At 50.0% G+C, this 22,079-nt stretch overlaps 1 protein-coding gene across 2 annotated transcripts in view; it reads right to left on the reverse strand.

The window, feature by feature from the left end:
• tcf12 (transcription factor 12) overlaps positions 1–22,079 on the reverse strand; it is a 75,242-nt gene that overhangs the window by 33,477 nt on the left and 19,686 nt on the right. For both annotated transcript variants that reach the window (XM_084681902.1, XM_084681901.1), the window contains exons 5-6: positions 21,646–21,748; positions 2,498–2,559 (exon numbers count right to left, since the gene is read on the reverse strand). In XM_084681902.1, the coding sequence (XP_084538028.1) occupies positions 2,498–2,559; positions 21,646–21,748 (165 nt within the window). The remainder of the gene's footprint in view (positions 1–2,497; positions 2,560–21,645; positions 21,749–22,079) is intronic.

Here is a 22,079-nt window from a genome sequence, read left to right on the forward strand (position 1 = left end):
GAAACAGTCCGAGGGGACCTGTGGTCCTTGTGCTCGTGAACACTACCACCATCACCCCCCCCCCCCCCCCCTCCACACCTTTCCCCCTCCCCCCAAAACAGCCTGCAGGTTCAAACCCATCGAATGTAGCTAGCTTGCTTGTTGCCTAAGTGATGGGAGCTCTGTGCAAGGGTAACAGTGGGATAAGGGGCCACAGCTGGCTGTAACGCTATGAATATCTAACCCAATAAGACACAGGGAGTTCTACATCAAGTCCAAATGATGCAATAATACGGTGCTGAGCGAGGCAAGTGGCCTGGGCTTGATGACAAGCCAGTAACTGATGGGCTCATTGGTAGATATCTGGAGCAATTACTGGACTTTCCAAAAGGCGAGCCCTTGATAGATTGTTTGTGTATTTCAAATTTCCCTTCCCGGTCCTCGGAGAGGAAAATACAAATGTTAGCATTTATTAGGTTTGCAGGATGGATTGTGAAATCAACCTTTCACAGACGGGGTTACAAAGTTGCTGTGGACATTGAGTTGCTCATTAAAAGATAAACAATGCCTGATAATCTTTGCACCTGAGATGCTCTGCTGCTGCTGTCTGAGGTTCCACGGACGAACCCTGTCGATAATCACCAGAGGGGTTATACAATATGAGTATAGCCGTGTCCAGCATACATTCCTTCTTGCATTCTCTGAGGAATGAAATGGCTTTTTTGGTCTTCCTGTTTTTCTTCTGCGACCAGACGAACAGAGTCTCAGCCAGCCTCAGATCCCAGCAGCTGCTGGCCTGCTTGAACTCCCCTGGTTCCTCCCCAAAATGTCTGCACTGGCATTCCCTCTCAGAATGCTTTTTTATGAATGAGCAAATGAGCTCTCACACCCGCGTCTGACGGGAAGCGCAAAGCGCCCTGGGACTGTGGTTCACAGAGTGAGGTGTGCAGTGCGTGCGTGGTGCTTGTGTATTTCAGAACAGAAAGGGCAGGAGGGGGACAGGGGGTTTTCTATTGAATGTAATTAGTCATTAGTTTGGGGAGTGGGTTAACGCGTGGCTCAATAAGGTCGGAGGCTCTACTGACCTCGGGTTAAGCCTAAAGATGAGGCTCTATCTACTAAAGACATAGCTCATAGTTGTATCCTTAAAGCTAATCTTCAAGGCGGGACTTTGCACTGAAAACTCAATCCCAATATCAATGGGCATTCACCAAATGTTCTTAAGAACAAATGTGTTCTTAAACCCCATTTCAATTATGTTAACGGGGAAACTTGCCATCCAATAATAAGTGACTGATCACGGTATTTTTAGGCCCAAAGTAGGCCTATTCCGCACACTGGCACTACACCACACAATGGCGTATGTACTGCTTTGTATCCACCGGTGACGCTATTAAATATGATCTGTCGTTTTTCGCTAACTTCTTGCAGCAATACCTCCACTTCAGAATGACTACCGTTTTTCTTTCTTTTGGAGTTGAGGCCTCCACCGTCTTTACCACATATTTTTGACATTTCTCTGAATGTGCACACGGCCCTGCCATCTCATGCCCTTTATGGGAATTGACGGGGCGTTTACCTATGCTAAATGGGAGCAACGGGGCACAAGCTTTCAATTCACGACATATTCGGATTACAGGAATCATTCTAAGATCAAACCAGCAAACAATTCGGCTGTTTAGTAACACGTCATGAATCACACGTAGACTATTCTTAGGAACTTTCTTGAGAACAAATGTGAGAAATAACTTAGGAAGATATTGGTGGATGAGGCCCATTGCCTTTAATGGGGAGTTTAAACTCTGTGTGGTAGTGGGAACAATAAGACAAGAGGGAAGCAATTTTCTGAGAGACAGAGACAGAGAGAGAGACAGAGAGAGAGACAGAGAGAGAGAGAGAGAAAGAGAGAGAGAGAGAGAGAGAGAGAGAGAGAGAGAGGGAGGGAGGGAGAGAGACAGAGAGGGAAAGAGAGAGAGAGAGAGAGAGAGAGAGAGAGAGAGAGAGAGAGAGAGAGAGAGAGAGAGAGAGAGAGAGAGAGAGAGAGAGAGAGAGAGAGAGAGAAGAGGAAGAGCTGTGGCTTGTACACAATCAGGCCTTTGTGTTGAACATCTGGGTGGCTGTGAAGAGGGCTGGGCTGTGCTCAGCGACCCAGCGGCTTAATGGAGGTGTTGAATGTGGTGTTCCCCTGAGCGGTGGAGAGTCTGGATGTCCCATGCAGAACTGACCAGGCTGGGGAGCAGGGGCCTGCCTACACCTGTCTAATCACTCACTCATCCTCCCTGCAGTCCCGTTCCTCAGGGGGTCTCCCGGGGTCTCTTCTCATCCACCACTGAACCGCAGGCAACCACAACACAACGTCTCTTTCTCTCCAGCTACAGTTCACTCAATACACTGACATGGATGGACACTTCCACTTTATCCATGGTCACACGAGGCCATCAACATTGAGGAAACGAGGATTTGCAATGCTGAGATGCATATTTTGAGTGAAGACATCAACTTGTTATTTGAAACTTACCTGGCAACCAGACACCCCAGGCTCCCTCCCATATGCGGGAAATGTAGACCTCTCCGATTTACCTGAGGAGACACAGAGAGAGCTGCACTTAGACTACAAAACTGTACAAGGTTGATGCCCTTGAGTACATATATGCCGACATTTGTCTACCGTATTTTTGGAAAAAATAAGCCGCATTTTCTATAAGCCGCATCCCACCAGAATGGGGGTTTTGTGTTTGAACAGTGAGAAACTGTTCAACGGTCTAACTCCACATTTCAGTGAGACAAAGTTTTAGAACTCTGCACATGCTTTCAGCTTACCAGTTGTTTAATTATGACAATACCCACACATATTAATGTCAATGAGAGATACCACATGAAGCTTCAAATGTTTAGTTAAGGAGAATCAACGCTGACATGTTGAAATGGTGTTATGCTGCCCACGCAATCCTACTCCATAACCAGCATGTAGCGTCTGAACCCGCACAATCTGATCTTTCACTGAGACATATTCACAGACGGAACCTTCCGCTCTCAGATAGACTGCCCTCATCAGTGTTGTGCGTCTGGTGTACCCTGCTCCTCCTGCGAGACACTACCCAGCAGCCGTCAGGAGGGCAAACACAACATACGGCTCTCCACACACATGAATCATGCTCCTCACAATATCTAAACTCAGCAGTTTTTGCCCCCGACGTGAAAAAACAAAACAAGAAAGCTCCTGCGTGATAATGATAAACAACTACAACAACCTCATACGCTTTTTTTTTTTTTGTCAGGCTTCCAAACATTACAAGCTCTAGATGCAAGCACGGAAACTAAATTCTGTTTACTCTGGGGAAAAAGGTAAATATTTTAAGTGCGTGAGGAACTTGCAGAGCCGGGATATTGTGCGAGTCGCTGACTGATCTGAACGTCAGCCTGGTGTGTGCAGGTGTGGGGAGACTGTTTCGCATGTACAGTATTTGAGCAACGCTTCGGGGCACGGTCGTGTTACATCTGTAGACGACGTCTCCAGAGAGAGAGAGAGGAGGCTGCAGGAATCAGGTGACGTGGTTTAACTGACAAAGCTGCTTCCCTTGTGGGATCAAAACAACTCCTTTAATGCTCTGTAACATTTCTGGGTTACCTCTCTCGCGAAAGGAACGAATATTTGGTTGTGGCTTTTTCTGCTCGTGGATTATATACGCCGTGCCACCGTGGTGGGCTGAGACATCTGTCGTTGTGGAAGAATGAAAAGGTCACGTCTTTTTGGGTTGAAATAGTTCCCAGAGCTGCATCTCAGTGTGACAGGGCCCACAGCCCTCACGCACTCTCTCCCCTCGGCAGACGCGTTTATGTCCAACAGTGAAATATCCCTCCCCAGCATGTGTGGTGTCACACTCTCTCTGTCCGCCGTGAATAATTGACGGGGTGAGTGTTGTCGTTTCAAACCCCACCAGAGCACAGCCACGCGCGGCTGAAAAACATCCTCTCGGGGCGCCTCTGCCGAGGCGGGCAGGCAGCTCCCCTGAACCTACCGAGCATGACCCCGAGAAGCCAAGCGTTGCAACACGCCCAGGGAGCAGAGCGCCGTCAACAGCGCGGCCCACACCGGGAGGGGAAAGATCTCAGAGGAGCCAAACGGTAAACAGGCATTTAACTGTTTTAGCGTGCCGCTACGCATGATCCCCCGCAGAGGGGGGTGCCTCCTGGGTAAACAAAAAGATGTTCCTGTTCTCGTGTCAAGGCACTTGCTGGCACGCCACGGTTTACAACAGCGACATGTGCACCTAGTAGGGAATGGAGATGAATATACAGATACAACTGAGAGGCCCTTCAGTGGATACAGCAAGTGTGGCGGCAACTATCATGCCAAATGTTTTAATCATCTCTTAAATCAAATATAAATATACGCTAATTATTTTTTGATTGATGTGGCCAGGAGAAGAAATAACTTGGATATAATATATATATACACACATACACATATACACACACACAGTATATTTCAGTCTCAGAGCTGGAGTAACAGTGTCAAATAATCCCTGTATGGGGGCTGAGCGCACAAACACAGAGAGGATGGGAAACTAATGTCAGCTTGTTGATCATAGCGTACAGTCATCTACAAGATGAAAACAAGCAGAAGGAGTGAGTGGAAAAGTCTCTTGGAATGTTAAAAATCAACAGCGTACGACAGCCCTAGCCATTGCAATGGCAATTTGTTTAAGTGTTACTGGTGAGTGTTTGTGCCAAGCAGGCTGCTGGCTGAGACACTGATGTTTAAGGAACTGATGCCAGCTATCGCAGCTGTGAAGCCACTGCCCCTCCCCCTTTCCCCCCCTGTCTCCACCATAAGCCAAATGAGTCACTTTGAGGAGAGAGAGAGAGAGAGAGAGAGAGAGAGACAGAGAGAGAGAGAGAGAGAGAGAGAGAGAGAGAGAGAGAGAGAGAGAAAGAGAGAGAGATAGAGAGAGAGAGTGAGAGAGAGAGAGAGACAGAGAGAGAGAGAGAGAGAGAGAGAGAGAGAGAGAGAGAGAGAGAGAGAGAGAGAGAGAGAGAGAGAGAGAGAGAGAGAGAGAGAGAGAGAGAGAGAGAGAGAGAGAGAAGGGTAGCCGGGTAGGGGCCAAGCAAGAGAGCGGCTACTGATGAGGGTCCAGTACAGAAGTCACCGATTAACAGGGCTGAGGCCCCCCCTGTTGACTCTGCTCTCTTTCCCCCTCCTCTCTTGTCCTTCCTTCCCTCCCTTCCTCCAACCCCTCTTCCCCCCCCCCCCTCCCCTCTCCTTCTCCTTCTCTCTGGATGTGTTTGTAACCCCCTTTTATCTAATCGCATCCTCCATCTCCTCCTGGCAGTGCTTTGGGAGTGACAGCCAGAGGGGTGCTGTGATCAATAACCAGCCTGGCCCAACGCTCCCCTCCGCCTCCCCCCTGCCTCCCCCAGCCTCCCCCTGGAAGCCACCAGCAGGCGCTTCCCCTCCCTAATAGGACACATCATACATTATAGAAGATCTCTGACTGGGGATGATGAATGGGCCAAAATCATCACATTTAAGAGCAGAGCGCATGTGGAGTATGATGTGTGGGACGAGGCCAAGGCACAAGACAAGGGATGGGGCGGGAGAGAGAGAGAGAGAGAGAGAGAGAGAGAGAGAGGGGGGGGGAGGGAGACAGAGACAGAGAGAGAGAGAGAGAGAGAGAGAGAGAGAGAGAGAGAGAGAGAGAGGGGGGGGGGGGGGAGAGGGAGACAGAGACAGAGAGAGAGAGAGAGAGAGAGAGAGAGAGAGAGAGGGGGGGGGAGAGGGAGACAGAGACAGAGAGAGAGAGAGAGAGAGAGAGAGAGAGAGAGAGAGAGAGAGAGAGAGAGAGAGAGAGAGGGGGGGGGAGAGGGAGACAGAGACAGAGAGAGAGAGAGAGAGAGAGAGACAGAGAGAGAGAGAGAGAGGGGGGGAGAGGGAGACAGAGAGAGAGAGAGAGAGAGAGAGAGAGAGAGAGAGAGAGAGAGAGAGAGAGAGAGAGAGGGGGGGGGTGGGGGGAAAGGGAGACAGAGACAGAGACAGAGAGAGAGAGAGAGAGAGAGAGAGAGAGAGAGAGAGTGAGAGAGAGAGAGAGAGAGAGAGAGACAGCGACAGAGGGAGAAGAGAGAGAGAGAGGGAGTTCTTAGGTACCTGCAGGCTGAGAGGAGGCAGACAGGACAGTAAGTTCTGATTCTAGCTAGTGGAGGACACTGCTGCTTCTGCATGGGACTGCAAACTCAGCCATTTGAAACTTGGCAAAACTCAGAGAAGTTTCAACAGCACTTTCACTCAGGCTTGAGAAGTAACCATGTTCATTCAATACGGCCATTGAATAACAGGAAAGATAGCTAACTGTGTATATAACAGAGCTGTACTCATATCAAATGATGTCACTGGTGAGTGAGTGAGTTCTTCTGAGCCGACAGGACGTATGAACACACGTCTGGTGGCCGTGTGTGTGGCTGAGACCATGGAGGACCAGGAATAGATCACAGGGATTATTGAAAGTTAGGGTTGCTTCACAGCCAAGCAACCAAATTAGCTACAAATACACCCAGGACACAGATCTCTCTCTCTCTCTCTCTCTCTGTCTGAGGCAGGCTCAAACTCAATCTGAGGAGAATAGGCCCCAGGAATAACCCATATTTACAGAGCCAGAACATGGCCGGGGCCATTAAATCGTAATTCTCCTTTATGAAGCACAGAAGTCTGAATCGAGACCTCATCCATCAAAGCTCTCTCTAACCTGTTGTGAGAGAAAGGAGCAAAAACCAGCGGAACAAGAGGCCAATTTCACACGAGGCGACGCGGGCAGGCCCGGCACTTTCCATGGCATTAGCCATGCTTGGTTTATTATCTCCCAGAGCAGGCCTGTCCTGTGCTATCACAGCGTGCACGGAACACAGAACAGCCTTAATATCCCCATTACTAAATCTGCTCTGAGCAGGTGCCGTCAGGCTACAGAAAGCAATATTCCTCCAACTGTTTCATTTTGAGATTCTTGTCTGTGACAGTTTGTATTCCTAGTCATATATTTAGATGTTTCATTTTTTTTCTTCTATTTTGTTCCTACTTCCTGGCAAGGGAGAGTTGGAAGTGGCCGTGATGGATGGGATGTTAAATTCATTCATCATCCTTCCTGGGGTAGAAGACACCACGGCCATCCAGGTGTTGACATGCGTGTCCACCAAGAACAGTCTTGACACCGACGCAGACGTAATCCCCCAGACGCATGATGCAAAACCAACAGGAATAAACCTGTTTAATTACAGCCATCACTGCCACCGATGTCAATATAAATGAAGTCCGCTGGGAACAGTCACCTTGAATATCAGTGTCTCCCAGATAAATCAATGGCACACAGGTTCTCTTGGAAAAATCTATCGACGTGAAATGAAAGAGAAAACACCCTTCAGTTTTGGTGTGCGCCAGACACAATGAATGTTAAATGTGTAATGATGTTTTACTGCACATTCAGAAATCCAAATGCCGTCATTATGATTGCAATCTCTCAAGATCGAAAGCAATTTTCAAATAGAAACTAAAAAACTAAACTAAAGTATCCATGCTTCTGGATCAATGTCAAGAGATTGATTTTCCCTCGCCCCTCTCGTTGTTCGGCGAGCAGAGAGAATGTGCTGTGTATAAATAGCATCTCTAGTATTAAATATTGAAATCACATTGGGCTCAGATTAAAAGGCTGGCTTATGAGAAAGTCATTCGGAGTGTGACTCCCTATTGATTTCCGCGCCGCGGTGCTGTGCGGTGCCCTTGTTTTGTTACAGCGAGAGGTAGTGATCTAAGGATCTCCAGGGATCAATTCAAAACCCCAGCCACAAAAACAACCAATTAGTGAGCTCGCTCTACAGCCTCTCAAATACATTCCGAGGGCCTCTTAGTTTTTCCATGGAGAGAGCCCTCGCCTCTATGTAGGCAGAGACCAAACACACACACACAACGTAGGCTGAGGAAACAAGGGGTAACTCTGGAGCCAGATGAACATATGTTCACGTCCATTCCCACTCACTTTTTTCCAGCGTGCGCCGTGTTGTGTGTGTGTGTGAGTGTGTGTGTGTGTGTGTGTGAGCTCAGCCCCATGCCCCTGTCCCTGTGTTACTGTTAGTGTTACAACCCAAAGCAATCCATTATCCCTGTCAAGTTAATGTTCCATGTTGGGCCATATGGCAGGGCTAACACTTGCAATAAAGGAAATTCCTTCGACTTGTTGTAATCAGCACTTTGAGCTGCCTAAACAACTGATATAAACAGCTTTATTGTGTTGTGCATTTTCGTGTCACGTCCGCGACAAAAACAGGAAAGTAGACAGGAAAACAGAGACAGAACGAGTGATGGGGGTTGGGCTTGGTGACCTGCAGCCATGAGGCCAACATTGGAAAAGCAGTCAGATCACAGACAGTATGAGCCTGCTCGGCTTCCACTGTGAAATCACACACACTGGACTTCGAGCGGAAAGTTCCGGTTCAGAACATCACCACCAGGAACAAAACAGCTCACCCACTCACTGCTTTTCCCCCGGCTTTTCAAACTGAGCCTTTTGATTCCCTCCCTCAAGTGTTTGTGGACATCCATCCTGTTGCCTTTTGATGTTTCCGGCGGGTTCTGTTTGACTGTAAATACAAGCTTTCTGGGAGCAGGGCTGGGCAGGGTCTAGGAGAGGCCGGGGAAATGAGAGGACCTGCCCTCTAAGCCCTCCTCTTCCACCATGCATGTGCCACCATGGGTACAATCTTGTCCAGCCCAGCCCTTCCTAGCCCGGCCTAGTGTAGCCTAGGCTAATCCAGCCTAGGCCAGCTGAGGTATCAGTAGGCCAGGGGCTCACACTGGGGCCACAACAAGCGCTATGGAAACAAGTATGTCACTCTCTACCCACCCTGAGCTCAGCATCCATTTCTGTTAATTACAGCCTTGTCAGCAGCAGCATTATTCAAACAGCTAGCGCAAATGTTAATGAGTTCTTATTTGCATATTTATTTTCTCCTTTGTTGAAATGTCATTGATTATTAGGTTCTACGATGATGAATGTCTCCGCTGATGTGCTCTGATATGTAATTAGTCATTAGGTGGGATGAATAGATCAATTAAAAGAGAGAGACTAGGATTAAGAGAAATCAGAATCAAACGGGGAAGAATCTAAGAAGAGAATGAAACAGACTTCTTAAGGTGAGTCATGCTCTCTCCGCAAAATGAAACAGGCTCCTTTTAGCGCAAAGAGAGAAGCTCCCTCCATCTCTCTCAAGTTTCGAAAGAGGGAGCATGAAATGGTTTCCAATCAGAACAAGGGCTCTAAATATTCCGCCGGTTCAAAGACGACCTTCATTATGACACACGTCCTTTAGCCTTGAAGTATGCCTTTCAAAATCAAGCACCGCTGCCCCCCCGACGGACTGAGACCACACAGAGGGCTTTTCCCTGGTGTCTCACTGTGTCTCTGCCCGGGAGCGAGAGAGGTGTGGATCTCCTGATTGTATTTATCCCACCCTCCCCTCCCCCTCAGGGATAATCAGGTGCTGTGTCTTGGTCTATTTGATTTCCCTGTGACGGTAAAAGGGGAGAGAGGGGCGGACGTCGTCTGTGTGTGTGCGGGGGGGGGGGGGGGGGGGGTGGAAATGTTTTCGTTTGGCCTTTGCCGCCTTCCCAGCCTAACTATCCTCCAGCCAGCGGCTTGCTATTCACAGATGAGGAAGAGGGAGAGAGAGAAAAAAAAAGGCATTACTGCAGACCAGATGGGAACATTCCACATGACCAAACCAATCAATCACCTTGGTGGGGCGCAGGTGCCACACAGCCGTGCAAGCAACACACCATTTCACAGTCTATCGGCCACAAACACATGGTCACCAATCAATGGCACCCCCAAGACCTGGGAGACGGGAGCTTCTCTGGAACCATGCCGGGTCATGGCTGACGACTTCATAATCACACATCCTTTCTCTTAGCGGAGGAGGGAGGCGACAAGCTATCCACCGGCCGTCTTCCTGGACGTGCGCGCGTCGGCGCTGTGACGTAGGCCTGCCGCTGTGGGACTCGGGGCGTGCGCACGCCGGGCCCCCACGCAGAATGTGGGCACTTGGGAACTGGCCGTGTCAGGAGCACCGCACCAGCGGGGGAACGGAATACTTTGAACGCGAAGAAGACGAACACATTCTTGCGTGTCCCCGGACGAATACCCGAGTACAGCCTGTGTTCCACATCAAACCACGCGCGGACGGCTGGTAATGGACGCCAGGCGACTGTTGAACGATGAGACGTCGGAGAGAGGGGAGATGAGGACGAGTAGGCACCGGTCAGGAATGTTGATCCAGCCCTGAGTCGCGCTGCGGTCTGGGCATACTACCCTCCCCAGAACGCCTGGCGTGGCGCTCTGAAACCTCGACGGTCGAACGGCCAAGCCCGGCATCGCCTGCTGCCTGGAGACAGTCCCGTCAACATGGGAGCAGCCAGTTGGTTGTGTGTGCTGTGTTGGGAGGACTGTGCGTGTGTGAGGGGGAGGAGGGGAGTGGGCGCACTGGAGTTGACTAAGCATTTAATACCCCACCTCCATCTCCCTGGCCCCAGCGGGGCGCTAGACAAGTGGCTGAGAGAAGAAGAGAGGAGGGGGAAGAGGAGAGGAGAGGGGGGGGGGACGAGAGGAAAGGGGGATGGAGACAGATAGAGGTTGGGAGAGGGGAGAGGGACAGACACAAGAAGAGAAGGAAATGAAGAGAAATGTATAGAGGGGAGGTCATGGGGAAGCTGAGTGAGGTGGATGAGACGAGGGAGGGAAGAGAGAGAGGATAGGAAGGAGAATGGAGAGAAAAGACAGGAAGACGAGAAGAGATAGAGTAGAGGAGAGTGAGAGAGAGGAGACAGAGAGAGAGCGAGAGCGAGAGGGAGCGAGAGCGAGAGAGACAGAGAGAGAGAGAGACAGAGAGAGAGAGAGGAGACAGAGAGAGAGCGAGAGCGAGAGGGAGCGAAAGCGAGCGAGCGAGAGCGAGAGGGAGCGAAAGCGAGCGAGCGAGCGAGAGAGAGAGAGAGAGAGAGAGACAGAGAGAGAGAGAGAGAGAGAGAGACGCTCAGCTTGGCTAGAGACACCGAGGGGGATGCGCTCCTGACAGACTCAGACAGCTCTCTGTGTGGGCTCTGATTTATTCACAGGTCAGTTATACCCAAGTTGATGCTATTTCATGCTTTTTGGTCTTTTGTCAGGAAAAACACTTTTAACTGACCACAGCTCCTCTGTGGCTTCATAATTATACCAATGCCGAGGAAGTACTGTGTATTCCAGACTAGTATTCCAGGACTCGTGGGGAACCAGGGATGATCTGAGATAAGATGCATGTGGCTTTCAAACACAAAATGGTTTGACAGTTCACAAACACGTACAAGCATGTCTGCTGAAATTAAGGATTAACAGCTCATTATAAAACTCACTGCCTGGGGTTAAAGCAGGTAGCAATAAATAAAAGAATATATGTGTAATAAAAGATTTATTATGGATGAACAGAGACAAAGTGGGGGGAATTGGTGTGTGTGTGCACAGGAGAGGCGTGTGTGTGTGCTGTTTGCCAAACCCCGCAGGTTGGATTATATTACAGCGGGTGCTGGATCTGTGGTTCCCTATGCATCAGGGGAGAGGCGATTGCAGTGTTTCTGCTCCTGGGACGAGTGCGTATGAAAACGAACACGATTACATTGATCCGTTTCTCCAGTTTCATTTCTCTGCATGGATTGGGGGGGGGGGGGGGGTGCTGGTGGGGGATTGGATACGTGGAGAGAGGGCCGAGGTGCCGCATGAGGCCGCTCCCTCGTCCAGGTGTGTGTGCCCGAGGGTGGGAGGTGTGGAGCTAGGGGTGGGGGGAACGGTTGAGGGTGTGGGGCTGGGGTACCCGTAGTGTTGTTTCAGAGCAGAAGCCAACAGGTGTGTGTGTGTGGGGGGGGGGGGGGGTACCACCGAGGACAGACCTGTCTGTCAGCCTATCAGAACTCCTCTACCCGTCTCACGGCGTGCTCGGAAGTGGGAGGCTTATGGACGGGTGTGTAATCACGCTGTCAGCCCGGGTTATAGAGACACAGTCAATTATTCATGCTGGGCTCCTCTGAGGAACAACTGTAGCACAGCCTGTGCGCTCACAGACAGCATCTGTACAAGTCGGAGGGGCAGAGCCAGAGCCAGAGCCAGAGCAGGATGACTCATGAAGCACATATGACCGTCTCTCCGTGGACCCCACCGGTCTCCACTATGGGAAGCATGTTTACATACTTAGAAAACTAGGACACAGACAGTTCCAAATACAAAAGTGCTGTTGAGAGTTTGTAATAGAATAACTGTCGGGCGCCAAAAAAAAAAACTGGCGAAAACAGAGCCCCTCTGCTCCCCGAGGGAGGGAGTCCTGTGGTACCATGCCAGAGTGACTGGACTCCTTTCAGGAGACCCATGAGGGCAGAGCAGCCAAGGCTATCTGAGAGGAGCACCCAGTTCTGGTCGCAGTCAGGAGACTGCAGTTGCTCCACTAGCAGCATTCCTTCCGAATGAATCCTGCCCTTTAACTCCATGTTTTTATTTAACAATCGCTAACATTTTTACTGGCGTCAGCTGTGCCAAGGCAACTAGCGCCCGACTAGAGACTGGCGACGGAAGGACAAGGGATGAAAGCGAGACGAAACGTAACAAAGGAGTGAGGGAGTTTACGAGCGAGGACAGATAGACCGAGAGGAGGGCAGAAATAGGTTGAGGCGGGAGGAGGAGGACCAACAGAAGAGAAAGTGACTGAGGTACTGGGATCTGAAGGCTGGCAGGCAGACAGAGATGTCCGAATAGAGCCAACAGCCACATCTAAGATGAAAGCATGGATGCACTCCAATAGCAAATTGAGTTTTTTTCAGGGTTTTTTTTTTCTGTTGTTTTGCTCTGCCTTTAGATGTGTGTAAAAAGAGATTGGACTAAGTCCTGACGGCTCATGATTCAGTCATCAGAACCCCAGTAAGACAACCTCCACAATTCTAAAATCCCCGCTCACAGTAGATGTATCTCGCATGCATGCAAAACACTTTTTGATGTGTCATTTAGCATTACGGAGATTTCTATGGGAAAGCGGTTGTCTGACTTTAGGTGTGGGCTTTACAAGCGGGGGCTGGCGTTGTCACCAAGGGAAACAGCATAAGCAAGGTAGAGGGAGTCGTTGAAAAGGCAGGCTGGGGGGTGGGAAACGTGAAGCCATCATAAATCCCTACATTCTATTAAACCTGAATGAATACAAGGGTCGGTTTCGTCTGCAATGCTGGGCCTGTAATCCGCGGTCATACCTAGCATTGTGAATGTTCATCTCCCATGTGAGGGGGGAGCGTGTTCTGGGATCGTGTCTGACGGCGGCCGTGTGCGAACGCACTTCCATGCTGGCGGACCTGTGATTACCGCCCCCCCCCCCCCCCCGTGGACCCCCCCCTGTTTCGTCAGCGCACCTTGGCCCTCCTCCCAGCTCTGCCAGGCTACAGCTGATCTCCTGCAGCTGGACAGCCATGCAGACGGCATGCAAGGGGCCGGGGGGGGGGGGGGGCTGGGGGCATGGGGAGGAGGGTCGAGATGGGTGAGAGGGGCTGGGAGGGGGGGCGGGGGGGGGGATTTTGTGCCCTTTCAGCTCGTCTTGAGCTCTTCACGCTCCACTGAGCACAGTAGCAGATAAGCACACCCCTGCAGCTCTGCATAATGACCGGCTACATCCCCCCAGACTACAGCGCGCCACACCTCCTCCGCTCAACTCGCTCCTCTCCGCTCCGTGTCCGCTCCCTTCCCTCTCAATGGTCATCCTCTTGTTCTCCCTTCTCCTCAGACATGCCACACCGCAATCCATTAAAAAAAACGAAGGGAAATTACAGAGTGCCTTTTAATATAGAGGGAGATAATAGCTAGAGAAACTAATGTAGCTTTGTGACTTTGTACGTTCCACACAATGGTGGGTGGGGGGGGGGGGGTTCTATGTAATCCAGTCCATCTCCAGGTGGAGTTAAACCAGCAAATAAACACATTCTATTCCAGCTCTTCCGTTGAGCTGCATGCGGCGGCTGGTGCAGCGACAGAACCTACAGCCAAATTCACTGACAGACCTAAACGATCCACACTGACTCACACCTGTGAGTAGAGCTCTCCATCGATGGCAGGGAGTGTGTGTGTGTGTGTGTGCGCGCGCGTGACCAAACTGCAGTTCCACCTCCCACACTGCAGAGGAGGCTGCCCGGGAGGAGTGGGCCTCACCTAGAGGCATGGAACAGAGGGAATAAGAGAGAGAGAGAGGGGTGGGGGAGGAGTGACAGGTGAGGAGGGGGGAGGGGGGGGTGGTGCTTTGGCAGCACCTGTGACCCCAGGCTGCAGTGGCACCCGGGTGCACACCTGATCAGCACCTGGCCACAATCAGTGCACCAGCCGAGGGGGAGGGGCCCCTCGTGGGACCGCGCTCTCTCACGCTGACACCTGCAGCCATGAAACAAACCACGCTGGGGACGCGGGCATGACGCGGGATTTGGCGCGCCGCGATGAGCCTTGAGGAACAATTAAAAAAAACAAAAAGGAGAGACAGAGATACTGGCAAGGTGCTGAGATGATACTGGGGGTTTTTCTCACCGCACAATGGACAGGAAGACCGCGCCTCTTGGCACCGCCGTGGGCCCTCTTGTGCACAAAACCTTAAAACCGTCAAACCGTCTACAAAATGCTCGGCACACTTTGCATTGTCACTAAATGACTGCGTAATTTCATTTCTTGGAAACCCATTAGGTTTCATCAAAAGCAAAACAGATGAGAGCAATTCTTTGCACGGAGAAATCATTTAGCAAGAAGCACAGGGATGGAGAGGAGAGGAGGGGGGAGGGGATTCTGTGCCGGCTAGAAATGAGAATGCCAATTTCAGACACTAGCTCTGCCTGCGCCACACAATTATTTTCTTCGTGACGGGGTGCATTACAGCTTCTCATAACCCAGATAAGACAAACATGCACACACACAAACTAGCCTAATTGTTGTTAACAGTTCATTTCTGTGACAAAGAATTGAGAATAACAAAATTTTACACATCTTCTAAACAGAAATGCTTGTTTCTCAAGCACAAAGTAAATAAGTAAACACATTGAAAGTAAACGTTTCACCCTGAACTTTGTTGAAAGCCTCAGCAGAAGTTAATACTAGTTGTTGACAATAGAGGCTAGCTGTGCCTCAAGGTAAAAGATGTTGAAAACTCTTCGGTCTTTCTTTTCTAGAAGGAATCAAGTATATGATCGTCACTACTCAAAAGTAAACACTCTTTACAATCCTCAAGGTTGTGCTTTTCTTTATTGAGTACACTCTCAAAAGTGTAGCCACGTTTTCAAGAAAAGCTTTTCACAAAGGAGACTCGGTTTGTCCTGTGGGCTGAACTCTAAAAGGAGATGTTACAGACTACACAGCCATTTCCTCAGCTTAACCCTTAAACGTCAGTGATTTGTCAGCCCCAGTTAACTATGTAAAACAGGAGGCTTTGCAGACGTAGGTATATGAAGCAGGATCTTTCAGGAGGAGACTGAATATCAGCCCCTCCCTGAAGACAGAGGGGCCTCGCTCGGGGTGGGGGGGGGGGGGGGGGGGGCTCTGGGCTGGTGGGACCCCAGAGCAGGGAGGAGACACCTCCGTCTACGCTCCCCTGAGGGTCCCTAGGGTACAGACACCATGAAGTGGTATCTAATAGATTTCCTGTGGCTGGAGATACCAGCAGAGCCCCTATGTGAATAATCCCTGGGATCCTAGGTGACAACAGGACAAATACAGCTCTGAGGTCACAGTGACTCAGGTGGTTAAATTAAGACCTGAGCAGAGCTCTTTGAGTAGGAAATAGCCCACAGAACAGCACGCAGTGCGTGCACTGCAGCGTGTGTGTGTGTGTGACGATGGTGATACTAATCTGATTTATTTGTACTACGTCTAGTCAGAGCCCGCAGCACGCTTTAGGAACCTGAGCGTCGCAGCAGCAACTCAGCAGTTATCAATACAAAACCCAGGCACATGGCTGGATACAACTGGACACCTGCGGGCACGTTCACCTTCGTAGAACGACCACTCATACAGTCCAGTCACTCATTCCTCCTGAAAACAATGGCAGCCAAATGTACAGGGCAGGGCGAGTGTAACCGTCAGGAAGGTAAGAAAAGTGAACAATGGACGGGCACGATCTTTGGAGTCTTTGGATGTCCTTGTCGGAGACTTCTCCCGCTTTCTGCTCATGTCTTTGAAGCGCAGCCATCAATGTGACTCACAGCAGAAATCCTGTCTGACTGCAACAGTGACTTACAAGTACCATCTGAGGCCTGGACCGACGTCAACCAACTTCCTCTCTTTCTCTCGACTCTGTCATCTTTCACGGCTAACCTTTATTTAACCATCGAAGTCTGTGGTGAACAGTCTTTTACTCACAACAGCAACATGGACCAGGAGGTGTAAACACTAACAGTAAATATTCTTTCAGGGTCAGGCTTGACCACGTTCAGTAGGAAGACTGAACAAGGCCAGAGGGAATTTGGCAGGAAATCAACCGAAAGGGAATTCAGAACCTCAAAGCCAACTGGCATGAAAGACAAGAGAAACTGAGGTAGTGGAGGATGCGTCGGAAATGGAACCTCCAGCCGCTTCGAACAGAATCCAGCCTCGCTCTCCAATGTAATCCCCCACCACCCCCTACCTCACCTCACACACACAAACTAACACACAGACACACGCACACTAATTGCTCTATTTACATGAGATGGGTATTTGCCAACCACTAGCCTCTCATCTCTACAACAGGATTGATGCAGGTTCTAAACCTGGGTATCCAGGTAAATCCAGGTTGTCTTTGTGATCCATCTGACTCACTACTGGTCCACTGCCTACAGAAAACAACATTTCAGAAACACGCCATGTTCTCTATGCAACTAACCGTACAATAGGAGTGTTTTCACTGTAACTTTGACATGACATGAATACTAATTATACTAGACTATTCCGGACTATATTTTATATGTATGATGTATTGTATGCCCCAGAGCCAAAATAAGTGTATTCTTTAGCCAACTGTGCCATGTGTCTTGAATATCAACAAAGGACTAAACCAGTTTCTCTTTGTGATCACATTCAGTTTGACCAGTAAATACTGCATTTGCTGAAGAGGCAGGATTCCCTATCTGCATATTTGTATTTAATCTAAAGCTGGATTAGAGCTTATTAAATATTGCCTCAAACAACTACTCACAGCTAGCCTTACGCAACAGCACCCCCCTCCCCCACCCTCGTGTACAGTCTCACTTCAGATTGACACTCATAAACACTTCAGGAACCTGCTTACCTTTCTAGAAGCCTGCCTCGTAAGGATTTTACAGCAGGTAACACAGGAATCAATGTTGGGACGCAATACTGTACATTAGCGGCAAACTGAGTAGAGAGACTGAACGCAAAAAAGACTCTTCTCTGCAGCTCAGCACTTGATTCTGAGGGCTGGGAGAGTGGTGGGAGAGTGGTATCTGCTGGCCCCTCAGCCTCCCCTCATCCACACTGCCCGGGTCCTCGTCACGGGGGGATCAAATGACCAACAGCTGAGAGAGCAGCGTGGAGCTCGTCCACTGCAGGGCCGGTGGGGCAGACACCTGCAGGCCTGCATCCCTGGGCCAGCCTGCCCTGGAGGATGCGTGGTGCCGTAAGAGGATTGGAGCGGGGGGAGGGCAGGGAGTGGATGGGGGCACGTGAGGCCAGACTGACTGACCTCTGGCCTGCTCAGACACTCTGGATCACCCCGGCAGGGACGCGTGTCGTCACTAGGAGCTCCCTGGCTGGCTGTCAGTTTGAATTGTCCCTTCCTCATCCTCACCACCCACGAGTTCACTAGTGAGGGGGCCAGGCCACGAACACACATGTGCTGTTGGGAGGACACGAGGACAGACTGCAGAAGAGGTCACGGATACTAAAAGATGTGACGTAGAGACCGTTTATCCACGCACCATGCAGCCATGTTGTCAACAGTTTATTGCTCTAAGTGTTGTTTGATGAATATCAGCAAACATGAACTACAATGACCTCTAAAATGAGCTTACATTATTCCATGTCTTGCAATGACCGCTGGTTAGAACATTCATTCAACATAGCAAGTCAAATCAGTCCCTGCCAGCCATCTGTTAAACAGTAAAAACTGTAACAAGTTCCTTGACAATAGCTGACCTCAACTAACCCCAAGCTGTTTTCAGAGTTTCATACATCACTTTACGATTCAGTCAAGTCTACTCAAACCCCACCTACCATCTCCACTGCAGGCTCGACACCATCGAAATAAAACGAATGCTGGAAAATGGAAGAGGAAAGACATGTAACAAAGGCAAAACAATGGAGAGCTGGCTTTTCTCCGTCTAAGTAGGTCTTAGGAGGCAAGAAATCTTATCTGAACTAAAGCTGATTTCGATGTTTTTCCAAAGCAGTCAATGAGGTTTCCGGGGCCATTGTGAGTCAGCCCCCTCTCTCGCACCCACAAGGCTGTGAGTCAGAGACGGCCATTGTCTCGCTCCACCTGCAAACATATCAGTGAAGCATGAGGCCCCTCAACAATATCTACAATCATATCAGCCTAAACAATACCCATTCTGCCCCCCAGTACAATACAGAACCAGTGTGACTGAGTTTGTTATTCTATGAAATCATACTAGGTTCACTGTCTGTCATTCACGTTCCTGCTCTGTACACTGTTGAGAGGTGTAGCATGGACGAGGAAAAGGTAAACAATGCAGCCACATCATTTTCTTGAGGGAAACTCCAGACCATTGGGATTTGGATTTAGATAATCCACTTTAGATTACCGTGGCTCGGTTTTAAAACTGCTATGCTGAGATCACACACAAATGGGTCATGTACACAAACAACACGAAGTTCCCCTGGAAATACTAGGTGTCTAATTGTGATGCTTAATTGTATTAAGCCCCTGCCTGCCTCTTCCAACTCTTCCATGGGTGAGGAATAACCTTTCAGGCTTGATTTAATAAGGTTGCTCCACGTAACTACGTAATTCCATGTAAATCCCAGATATTACTGCTGAAATTCAATTTGATAAGAGCGGGCTCATCTCCCAATCCTGGCCTCAGATAAGCATAGGCAATTTACGCACACAATCAGATTGCCTAATTCCCTGACACATCATTGTAGCAGATCATTTCCATATTCTGCTACTTATATGGATAATTACAGGCAAGGGTGAGGGGCTGTGAGGATCCTTGCCTCCTGAACGCATCCTGTGATCAATCGCTCCAAAGATAACATTTCACCGCCTGCCGCACCAGCACCCATCCGTAAACTAACCACCTTGCATGGCAACCAGTCTCCAGGGCCGTCTTACAATGAGCCCAGATCCAGTCGCCCATAAACCTGTCAAGTGTTAACACATCACAATGACGCCAGGGGAAAAGGCTGGGTCATATATTGCTTTTAATTGTTCAAATATATCTATCACACAGGAAGGGACAAAACACAGCCTTTAGAAATTGTAGTCAACCATTGAGATTTTAAAAATATATGATATCGGGGTTAGGCTGGGGAAGTTGTTTTAGATTATCGTTCTTAGACACAGTGGTTATACAGTAGGTTAGATGGGAATCTGCACCAGTAAGTTCACCATCATAAATCTCTGAAAGAATTCAGATCTGAATGAAATCACTGGTGGTTTGAAAAAGGCTTTTATGATAGGCTTATTTATTGGTCCTCCAGGACAGAGCCGAAAAGAGAACGAGGCTCAACATAATAGTTTTTGATAGAAAAAAGACAATTTAACAAACCCCAAAGCTGTCCATCCCCATCATCATCACCTCCACCACCACCTCCTCACCATCCCCATCATCACCATCCCCATCATCACCTCCATCACCACCTCCTCACCATCCCCATCATCACCATCCCCATCATCACCTCCACCACCACCTCCTCACCATCCCCATCATCACCTCCACCACCACCTCTTCACCATCCCCATCATCACCTCCACCACCACCTCCTCACCATCCCCATCATCACCTCCATCACCACCTCCTCACCATCCCCATCATCACTTCCACCACCACCTCCTCACCATCCCCATCATCACCTCCACCACCACCTCCTCACCATCCCCATCATCACCTCCATCACCACCTCCTCACCATCCCCATCATCACCTCCACCACCACCTCCTCACCATCCCCATCATCAACTCCCCCGCCACCACCTCCTCACCATCCCCATCATCACCTCCATCACCACCTCCTCACCATCCCCATCATCACCTCCACCACCACCTCCTCACCATCCCCATCATCACCTCCACCACCACCTCCTCACCATCCCCATCATCACCTCCACCACCACCTCCTCACTATCCCCATCATCACCATCCCCATCATCACCTCCACCACCACCTCCTCACCATCCCCATCATCACCTCCACCACCACCTCCTCACCATCCCCATCATCACCTCCACCACCACCTCCTCACCATCCCCATCATCACCTCCATCACCACCTCCTCACCATCCCCATCATCACTTCCACCACCACCTCCTCACCATCCCCATCATCACCTCCACCACCACCTCCTCACCATCCCCATCATCACCTCCATCACCACCTCCTCACCATCCCCATCATCACCTCCACCACCACCTCCTCACCATCCCCATCATCACCTCCACCACCACCTCCTCACCATCCCCATCATCACCTCCACCACCACCTCCTCACCATCCCAATCATCACCTCCACCACCACCTCCTCACCATCCCCATCATCACCTCCATCACCACCTCCTCACCATCCCCATCATCACTTCCACCACCACCTCCTCACCATCCCCATCATCACCTCCATCACCACCTCCTCACCATCCCCATCATCACCTCCACCACCACCTCCTCACCATCCCCATCATCACCTCCACCACCACCTCCTCACCATCCCCATCATCACCTCCATCACCACCTCCTCACCATCCCCATCATCACCTCCACCACCACCTCCTCACCATCCCCATCATCACCTCCACCACCACCTCCTCACCATCCCCATCATCACCTCCCCCACCACCACCTCCTCACCATCCCCATCATCACCTCCACCACCACCTCCTCACCATCCCCATCATCACCTCCATCACCACCTCCTCACCATCCCCATCATCCCCTTCATCACTACCATCACCACCACCCTTCCATCCGCATCATCACCACCACCGTCCTCCTCACCATCCCCATCATCCCAATCATCACCACCCTCATCACTGTCCCCATCACTTCTCCATTAGAAGTTGCCAATGGCTTTTGGATGTCTGGAAGACAGTCTTCTGTGATGGAAAGCTGTACTGATGGCTGACACCCTGGGGGAGGGTCAGCAACGAGGACGTCGAGCACGGGCGAGGAGAGAGAGAGAGGGGGAGAGAAAGAGAGAGACAGAGCAGGAGAGAAGGAGAGAGAGGGGAAATGGGAACAGAGGGGGAGAGAACAGAATAGAACGCTCTTTGGCCCAACAGCGCTGTAGGGGCTGCCACTTGCAGATGTGTGACAGCCCTGGTCCATACAGGGCCACATACAGGACTACAGGGGTTCTGGTTGAAAACATGGGTGTGCGCAACCACAGGGCATGTGAGGGGCAAGGTAGTGTGAATCACCTACTTACCCATTATGCTGGAGTTCATAAAAGGTGTCGGGGACAATCCTTCATGGGACACTAATCGACTGTCACTCAAGTGATCACCATAATGAGGGCTGTCTGCAAACCCCTGGGGGGAGAGATCACAGTATTAAACACATTATTAGGCTGCTTCACTAATTGAGTGCTATGACACTCCTCTAATTACTAAGGAAGAAGAACACGATTGGTCAACTGTCCCCTCAAACCGTCCATTTTTCTCTTTTCCATCATTAAAAAACACTTCTTGAATCTCTGGCTGATTGTTAACGCAGTAAAACTGCTGTCCAGAAGAGCGTCTCGTAGCGTTCGCCACATGTTTGTAGAGTTAGAAAACACAAGGTTAATGATCCATGTGTAATTCTCGGAATCTAGAGAGGAAATGGGCTTTTTAGAGAGGGTGATTTTGACATCTTAATTGT

Source organism: Hypomesus nipponensis, chromosome 19 (assembly GCF_054491055.1).
Source record: "Hypomesus nipponensis isolate SF chromosome 19, ASM5449105v1, whole genome shotgun sequence".
NCBI classification, from domain to species: Eukaryota; Metazoa; Chordata; class Actinopteri; order Osmeriformes; family Osmeridae; genus Hypomesus; species Hypomesus nipponensis.